Source organism: Catharus ustulatus, chromosome 5, assembly GCF_009819885.2.
Source record: "Catharus ustulatus isolate bCatUst1 chromosome 5, bCatUst1.pri.v2, whole genome shotgun sequence".
NCBI lineage: Eukaryota > Metazoa > Chordata > Aves > Passeriformes > Turdidae > Catharus > Catharus ustulatus.
In genome coordinates, this window is record NC_046225.1 from 13,971,817 (window position 1) to 13,981,601 (window position 9,785).

Genomic DNA, 9,785 nt, shown 5'->3' on the forward strand with positions numbered 1-9,785 from the left:
TTGTTTCCATGTGGGATGCTATGCTGCTGCTCCCAGCCAGGCTTTTGTTTAAGTGGCTCAGTTGGGCTCTTCAAGTGCAAAAAACTTGTGCTGGATGTGGAGATGTAGCAAATTTACAGTTACTGTTCTTCATAGAGTATGTCTGTGAACTGAATGTGCTGAAGGTGGGATAGCTGACTTCCCATGGTTTCATGGTGTGATCTCATTGCATAGAAGTACTGATTACCAACATGGGTGCAGCTTTAGTCTTTGAAATTCAGTCATTTTTGTCAGTTTTGGATTACTTAATTTTGGGTATGTTCTTCTAAGAAAAGTGGTGGACAAATGCTTGTGGGTTGTTCAAGACATTAATGTTTCATGGTCAGTTCTGATCTCAGTGAGCTTAATCCCTGAGTTTTATATACAGCTATTGGGGCAAGAGCATCAGGATGTGGTAAATAATGGCACATGGAGAACTAGTAAAATAAAACTGGAAGTCAGTGATTGTGGGAAGTAAATGCTTCATTTCTTTTGCTACTTTTGAAATTTAAATATGAATTGTAACAGCTAACCTTCAATGCAAATCTCTCTATCTCACATAGTAATAGTGACTTCATGACCTAGAATACATTAAAAAGCCCCTTGGCATGTCAACTACACAGTATTTATATTTATATAGAATTTAGTATGTGATTAGACCAGCAGAAGTAGCAGATTACAACTGAAATATGATCTACAACTAGACTTGTAGAAACTGAACCGCAGTTAAAAAGTTAACAATGCAAACTCTTGACATGAAATCAAAGTCAGCAAAATGTGTTGCTATATGTGGGTAGGTGTGTGGAGGGGGAGGGAAAAAAATTTAACCCTGTATTAAAAATAAAAACAAAAAAAACAGACACAAAATCTGGACAGTCTCCAGGACTGAAAGCAGATAGTTACCTGCCAGCTACATACAGATGACAAGGCAAATGAAAAATAGTATGCCCCACTTGGAGGTACATCTTCATTTTTTAAAAAAAGTCACTTACTGCAGAACAAGTTGGTGATTTGTCTTATATCCTGGACCTTTTTCAACCCTTGTCAGAAAATGATAAATTATTGAAGCATATCATACAGTAGCAACTCTATTTGTGTGTTCTGTCATGGCTTCTGGAGTGCTTAATGTGTAAAGGTTAACTACTGACTGCAAAATAATTTAAAATTACTTCTTCATCTTATAAAACAGTAAAATTAAAAATTTGCAGTTCATGTTCTCTCCCTTTGGTAACTGGCATGTTCCTTTTTCCAGCTTGCATCAGAGCTACTGGTACTTGGGAAGAATAGGACAATGCTATATTTGCACAGTTGACTTCTGTTAATCCACCCAAAACTGGAAATACTTTTGCTCCTGGAGGCATTATAAACTGTTCAAAGAATAAAGCCAGGTTTCGGAAAGCTCATGCAAAAAGAAATTGGCTCAGTAACCTTACCATGAGGTACATTACCCTAACTTGTAACTTTGACATGAAGAACAAGGAAACATTCTGAGTGTGTGATGTTAAGTGCAGGAACACTCCTGCACTTAACAGTGAAGGAGTACCTGAATTTTCAGAGTTAGTTTGGGTTTTTTTCTTGGTTGACTGCATGTAAAAGGAGAAAATACACTTTATAAACTGGAATAAGTATCCATATAAAATTGAGCTGGATTTACTCACTGTGCTTTAATTATCTGGGAGCATTGTTGCAAAATACACACAAGTTCCCTCTCTGCTGTCAGCTCAGAGGTTCCCCCGCCACCCCTTGCATACCCCATACTCTAATGCACTTGTTCTCATTTCTGGCTGGACACAGAGAATAGAGATTGTACCAGCTTGTGGGAGGAGTGGATGGGAGAAAGAAGGAACTGCCTGGAGAGGACACATGTGGCATGTTGACAAAAGCTTTCAGATTCCTAGTGTGTTTTCAGGAGTAGATTTAGATATTAGTCAAAATTGCTTTTTACTGAAGAAGTCCATTGTGTTTGGTAGAGAAGCACAAGAAAAAGGTCACCCCAAGCAGAGGAAGGGTGGGGGGTACACAGGCAGGAGGTGAAGTAGCTACCAGGCTGTACTGACATACCAACTGAGAGCTCTTCACCTCTGACTGACTTCCTCAGCTGGCACAGAGCTTTCTTTTCACCCTTAAGGCTTTTCTTCCATTTGATTCAATTCTTTCCCCACCCCTAACTGTTGAAGTGTCACTGTTATATCCCTTGATTCAATCCACAATTCAAGATTTTTTGGACAGCTGAACTTTTTAGCCGATGACTCTTACCAGACTGGCATTTAAAGCTGACCTTGTGTTTTCCAAAAGGGACAGGCCATTGTCACCAAACCATTAGCATTTCCCTTCCCACCATCCCTTAAACTATTATTTTGCCATCAACACAGGGCTCTGATTTGCAATTACCCCGTGCCTGCTTACCTTCCAATCAGTATTTTTGTAACTGTTAGCATAATTAAATGAGCTGTTGCTTCAAATTAGTCTTGCAGCACTATTACATGCTTCGCTTTTATTTCTTTTTTTCTGTACAATGGAATAAAGCAATGCTTTGGAACAAAAGCACTCAGGCAATCTACACTCATGTTTACATTTATTTAAAAAAATACTTAAACACTTGTGTATTTCACCTGTGGATTTTGAATTACAAATCAAATAGGGCTCATCACTTCGAAGAGGTTCCCAAGTACAAATAAAGAGCCTCCTTCTGGCATCTTCACATCCTCCTCTTCTGGGTGCTTATGTACAACACTGTGAAAAGGAGAAAGTGGCACACAGAAGAGGGCCCTGGTAAATAACATGCAGAAGCCTTTTTATTTGAAACATCTTATTTCCATGGCTTGTAAATCAACACTGTAATAAATCCCATTCAACACAAACTCAGACAACCTTTAAATCCAGGTTTCAAAAAATGCCATTAGCTCTAAACATCATGCATTACTTTGGTTCAGTATTTATTTTATTCATAGCCCAACTATGCCTCAGCAGATGTAGGCTGAACAGAGCAGGAACAAAGGCAGTGCCCTGCAGTATTCCTGAGGGGAGCAGGAGAGAGCTCAGCAGCAGCAGAATTACAGGTGTCAGACACTAATGCTGTGATCTTTCAATAAAAGCTGGAAATCCCAAGCACTTAAGGTAAAGCTAATGATTAGTTATGAAGGAACAGAAATCTTCCTCCTGCTTGGCTGATGATATCCCCAGAACAGATGCAGTCACAACATAAAATGGTATTGTGCTCCAAAACCTGCCACATGTCTTCAGCTCTCTGTTCAGCCTGTTCTTGAGCCTTCTGCCTCTCATCCACTTGTTTTAACTTTCATAACAGATTATTTCCTTAATTGATTCTAAAGCTGTAATGTCACTCCATTCCTTAGTGCAACAGTCCAAATGCCTTGCAAAAAGCAAGGGTTGGCCTCGTTTCAAGGATTATTTCTCGACCCAAAATGTTCTTTTACACTGGTGCCACATTCTCTTTGACTCTTCTAACATGGAATTCAGTGCTTGTGTCTTTTTATTCTATCCCTCCTTGCTGAGCTCCATTCTCTTCCCAAGTAACTTGGTCAAACTCTGCTTCATTTACCTCCTCTACAAGTCTCTTCACATCTGACTTGTGAACCTTTTCTATTTTTAGATACTCTTCTCCCTGGCATGTCCTGCTACTACAGCCAGATACCAGAGAGTCATTTCAGGAGCCTGGGATTGTCCTTGAAGTGCACTAAAATCCACCTACTGCACTTGGATATGCATAGGTGATCAACGAGTGATTCTTTTGACTGGTGGTAAAATCTTGACTCAAAAGTTGAAAATAGCTTCCAGGATTAAGGATAAACATTCGTTCAGTCCTGGAAAACTGCTTCACCAGAAAATTTGTGTCATTGTAATATGGACTGTATGCACTGTAGCATAAATTTAATGCAGTAGCTTGCCTAAAACCCACAAACTCTTATGGTGCAGAGGTCATCTAAACAAGAGTAAGTGCAAAAGAGTAAGTAAGCTTGTCAAACAGTAGAAAATAAGCTCCAAGAAAGCTAGAAAAGGGCATGCTTTTCTAAAGTACAGTAATTTCACGAATACAAGCCGCACCAATTTGACCAAAATTTTGGTGGAAACCCGGAAGTGCGGCCAATATTCCGGGGCGGCTAATACATTAACAAAATTCTAAAAGCTGCCAACACGGAAGTGAGAGCCCGCGGCAGCCCCAAGCCAAGCTGGAGCCCGGCCGGCCCCGGCAGAGGTGGGAAAGCCTGGCAGAGGCGGGGCCAGCAGTGTGGGGGGCGGGCGGCAGAGCCTGAGCCAGCAGGGCGGGGCAGGGGGGCGGCAGAGCCCGGGCCAGCAGGGCGCGGGAGCCGGGGAGAACTGGGGCTAGCAGTGCAGGGGAGCATGGCAGAAGCAGGAAGGCCGGTGGGTGGGGCTGCCTGGCAGCGGGGGAAGCCCAGCAGAATCGGGGCCAGCAGCGTAGGGGAGCCCGGCGGTGCGTGGGCATGCAGTGCCGGCCAGGGCGAGGAAACGCGGCGGCGGTGCAGACGGGAGGGGGCGGCCGGCGAGCCTGGCAGCGGCGGCAGTGCCTGGCCTGCCGGCAGGGCGAGTACGTAAACAACGCAGCGGCGAGGTGGCCGGCATGCCTGCCAGCGGCGGCAGTGCCTGGCCCGCCGGCAGGGCGAGTACGTGAACGCAGCGGCGACGCGGCCGGCATGCCTGCCAGCGGCGGCAGTGGCTGGCCCGCCGGCAGGGCGAGTACGTAAACGCAGCGGCGGGGCGGTGCTGACGGGAGAGGGGGGCCAGTGAGCCCGGCGGCGGCTGCAGCACCACCCAGCCGGCCCCGTCGGCAACCATGAGCAGGCCGAGCCTGCCTGGCCCCGCCCCGAGCCAGTAAAGCCCGCTATGCCGCGATCCTGTTACTAATTGGCCAATTTGTGAAAGCTGCGCACGGATTCTCGCGACGAACGGAAGTGCGGGTAATATTCGGGGTGCGGCTTATCTATTGACAAAGACAGCAACATTGTCGAGGCACCGGGGGTGCGGCTTATAATCCGTGCGGCTTGTATTCGTGAAACTACTGTAACTTCAAGTTCAGAGGAAAAAAGGGCCACAGGAATGCAGAAAAGCACAGACCCTGGAAAGTGAAACTCTAAAAAGGAAATATCGTAAAGATTTCCAAGAAAGAATATTACAGCTTACTTACACCTCAGCCACCCCTCAAATTCAGAATATCAAAGCACAATTTTCTAACGTGCAGTAACAGAAGGAGTAGGAATTACCATTATTTCCTCGGATAAATGCATCCCCGTACTTGTTCTTTAACTGTCCATTTACATATTCCTCAGTCTGCTCCAGAGCTATGTTCATATATCCATCCAGGCAAGCCAGGACACCTGAAAACAGTGGCAGCTTAGAAGAGAATCAGTTTGAATTTATTTTAAAATTAACAAAAATGCATTGTGCTTGAATCGTACAGGAAAAACCCCCACCCTGTATCCTCATAACAAACTAAAAAACCCAAGCATGGGCAGATGTCTTCAAAGAATTCAGCTGGGAGGAGGGAGTCCCAGGCACTCTGGTAGCAATGTTATCACTTGGTGTAAGAGTTGTGGGAGTAAAAAAAAGTTAAGGCATTATTTCAAAAGCTGGACAACTTCCACTTTGAAAGTTTAAGCTGTCCCTTCTCACTTGTGTTTTAGGCACACACCAAAAAGCCACCTGTGACATTAAGTGTAACTGGATAACGTAAGGATAAAGCTATGTAAACTGTGTAGTCAACAAAACCTGTGAAGGAAGGATATAGCTGAAAAACAACCCTTTTAACACAGGACATCTTACACATTTGTCTTCATGATTATAGAGCTAGAAGAACACTCGCTGCAAGTCTCTGTTTTGATGTCAACAAAATCCTACATATTTTTCAACAAAGCCCAGTGAAATTGTCCCACAAAAATAAAATTACACTGCTTTTATAAAGCAATTAAAGAAAAAATGTCATTTGTAATTAGACAATTTTTTTGGGTCAAGAAAATACACATTGTAGTAGCAGATAGGTAATACAGCCTTTTACGAGTTGTTTTATCATCTTTTTTGCATGTGGGCTTTCCTGAGTCCCTCCTTTCACAGACAATACTACTTAAATAATTTTTTCTTCTGTTTGAAAAACACCTAGTGATTTACCTAGCAGTAAAACTTGAAATATAATATATTGTTTGTACTAAGGAAGAGGGAGAAAACTCAGGACATATTCTCATTTTTCAGAAGTGTTACTGCAGGATCTTCTAGTTAATCAGGAATTCGACTACTTCTGCCAACTTATTATGGCTTAAATATTATTATTTTCCTTTCTGTTTTTCTCTCCTCTGTTTCCATAGACATAGGAAAAACTGCTCACAAAGTGCCACTAAATGCACCAAAAAGACCCAAAACAAAGTCAGGATTCTTTTCCACTCCAGTAATCCTGAGTGATCCACACAACAGAAAACAAAAATGTTTTTCCAAACTTAAAATGGAACCATGTGAATTGACCTGAGCTACAACTCAGTAAGCCACAAATGCAGTATTTTCAAACTCTTTTGTTCCTAAAGTTAGTTGTTTCATTCTCTTCCTCCTTTTCTTTGTGTTTACTCTTATACCACTAATGGTATCAAATATTATCACTGCTAACTGCCTGGTTAGCAATTTATCTGTTTTATCTGTATGTAGAGATGGTTTGATGTACATATCCATATCTACACACAGAAACCATACATTAATGTATCCCTGATCATTTCCCAGGGCTTCCTGTCTTCGATATTTGCACCACTTGGCAATGGTTCAAGATATTTCAGTTACACATCACCACTTGCATGAGGCCACGTTGGTGCATATGGGGCCTCCAAGGGTGGAGGCAACAAAAAAATCAGCAACACAGCCTCGGGGAGAATCCAGATAGATGTGCAACCACAGCCTGAGATGCTGTTTTGTAAATGTTTGGCTTTTACAATTGCTGGTCACATTTCTGCAGAAAATGAAGTGCGTATTTTTCAAATAACACTACACGGATTTTCTGTCACAAGATCAAAGGAGTGCAGGGAAATAAGGAAGGGAAGGGGGGAAAAAAATCCAGTGGCAAATAAGGGCGTTCAAGGAACTCTTGTTCAATTAATGTGGTGTCTGATTGTAGGCATATTAAACTGGCTTTGCTAAGGGGAAGGTTGAGTAGTTCACCTATAGCATTTACAAATGGATCTTACCAAGGGAAAGGTAGCAATGGGCTCAAAAATATAGGAAGTGCAGCAAAACCCAAATCTGGTTTGGCCCTTCAGGTAAATGATGACTTGCTTTAACTGACTTTATTGAAAGCACTGTATGTTTTCCTGCACTAAAGAATTTACAGAGGCAGTGACCGTTTTTTTAAGCCCTCAACCTCACCTCAAGTGCTCAGACAACATGGTTCTCAAAGAAACGGGAGGCTGCAAATTTTGCCACCTGAGTGACGCTGTAGAGAAACCGGAAGGAATAAGAAGCCACTGCTTGCTCTGTCAGTGAATAATAACAATTTAAAACTATCATAGCACAAAGATTCCTTGTCACAGCACAAACAAGTCTCCTCTCACAAGTGCCAAGCTAAGCTACTTGAAGTAAACCTCTCTGAAGAAAGGATCTGTTGCACACCCATAATGTTTAAGTCATTACACAATAGAATTTCTTAACTGAGCACAACAGAATAGACATGACTACTTTTGATTGAGTTTGGATGCTACTAAAAGAATTGGTTGGGTTGGTACTCATCTAAATGGGAGCAGGACCAGGACATTTCACTGCACAGAGAAGTTTAATTTACAGGTTAACAAAAATCTATAACCCTATATACATGAAGGTATACTGACAGACTGAAGAAATCAGAAATAAAATTGATGGGCTGCATTAAAATGAAGTTGGCAAAAGCTATGCTAAACTTTTTCCTGTATCTCTGTTAATCTTGATCCAATACAGGTCTAGGCAGTTGCTTAACCAAGAATGTCAAGAACACTTTCATGCCTTGTGTAAGAATTCTATTATTATTATATGACAGCGTAGTTTACTCTGAAGCTTTCCTGGATCAAGATCTATATTATGTCTAAACAGAGAACAAAAGGTGAAGAAAAGTCTAGTTCCAACAAGGGGTGTTTCTGGCTGTTTCAGGAGTTGTAATTCCAGACAGTCTTTCCAGGTGTCAGTTTAGAAACTCAGAATCATCCAGTTTAAACACCTGTGACCAAAGACACTAATGATTTAGATCAGTAATTTTAATCTCTAAATCCACTGTTGTTACCCCCTTCTTTTATCACTTTATCCAGAACTGGTTTTCTATTTTTATTGTCACCATTCTGAGATCTCTGTTCTCATACTCCATGATTCTGGATCACACTGTTTTTCTTTCCAAAATCAATGCATCTATTCCAGCCTCCTCAGTGAATTACTTACAGTCAGAGACAGATAGAGAACTTACCTCGGTAATCAACTCCAGAATTTAATTTTACAACAACTGGTCTTCCAATGATTTGTTTTAGGAAGTCACTGGGGGTTTGCTTCCGTAGACTCATCTTGATCTTTTCTGGTAAGCTGAGAAGTGAACAGCAAATACTAGGAAAAAGAGACATGCTTCCACATTGTTTTAAATATAGAGACAGGCAGACTCCTGATTTGTAATACTTTCAATAGGAGAAAATACTCAAGGAGATCAAAGCAAGTTTGAGGTGGTGAGACAGAGCTCCTGTAGCCATTGTATTAAACTTTCCCTTTGGGATTTTTATTACTTCTGAAAGTATTATTAAGAATCCTTGTTTGCCACAGCGTGCATCTTTTAAATTTCAATAGTGCCAAAGGCCTCATCATCCCTAAATTTGCTAAAGTGGTTTTAGAGGGCTAAGCCATAAATAGGTGTTTCATGTCTTTAGGGGCGGAGGGAGCAGTCCCTCCATGCTCTATACACCGAAGTCTGTGAGAGAGCAGCAAGAGTAGTTTTGATCTCAGCTCACAAATAGAAGAAAAGTATAAATTTAAAAGCATGCTTTCAGATAATAAAACAGGCTAAGTTAAGGCTTGTGATTAAATTACAGAGGAAAGATGCTGTGATTTAAAAACGCAGCTAGACCCCCTCTCAGTGTTCGCCTGACTTCTGCTCTAAAATCGCTTTGTTCTGCGTTTTAAACCAAAGGCAGAAAACACCCGCACGGTGCCGATTTCATTTAGCCGCTTCCTGGAGCAAATCGCAATGGGCAATTCCAGCCGTGGATCCTCAGGGATCCTCACTGTTTCCCTATCAACACCCACCGCCACCAGCGATGCCGGCGCCCCAGGGCTGTGTCCCTTTCCCAGACCCCACACGCGTTTGGAGCCGCTCCCCGCCCGCGGAACCCTGGCGTTCCAGCCCGGCCCCGGCACCCTGGGGGCGATCCCAGCCGGAGAGCGCGGCTCCGTGCCAAACCAGCCCGGGGAGCACACGCAGGGCCCCGGCCCGGCCCCGCACTCACCGCCCGCCGCCTCTCCCGGCGCTTCCCACGCCCTTCCCGGCGCTCCCCGGCGCGGCCCCGCCCTGCTACGGCGGCCGGGCGGGACAGCCCGCGCAGGGCCCGAACGCGGGCCGGGCTGGGCTGGGCTGAGCGCGGCCCTCCTGCCCGGGGAGCCTGGCCCGACCCCTGAGGGCTCGCCGAGGATGAGCCGCGGCTCCTTCACGGAGATGGTGGCGTTTTTATGTCTTGTTTAGGGCTCCTCACAAAATAACACCCCATCGGAGAGAAATCTTCCAGGACAAAGATGTCTGGTGGTAAAAAGCCCCACAG

General features: G+C 43.6%; 1 protein-coding gene across 1 annotated transcript; it reads right to left on the bottom strand.

Annotated features, from left to right (window-relative positions):
- Nucleotides 1-2,480: 2,480 nt before the first annotated feature.
- On the bottom strand, nucleotides 2,481-9,526 carry LSM6 (LSM6 homolog, U6 small nuclear RNA and mRNA degradation associated). Its single transcript, XM_033061397.1, has 4 exons — nucleotides 9,477-9,526; nucleotides 8,453-8,565; nucleotides 5,259-5,372; nucleotides 2,481-2,751 (listed from the first exon to the last, which is right to left on the bottom strand). The coding sequence occupies exons 2-4, from the start codon at nucleotides 8,544-8,546 to the stop codon at nucleotides 2,717-2,719; spliced, it is 243 nt and encodes an 80-aa protein (XP_032917288.1). The 5' UTR covers nucleotides 8,547-8,565; nucleotides 9,477-9,526; the 3' UTR covers nucleotides 2,481-2,716.
- Nucleotides 9,527-9,785: the final 259 nt, after the last annotated feature.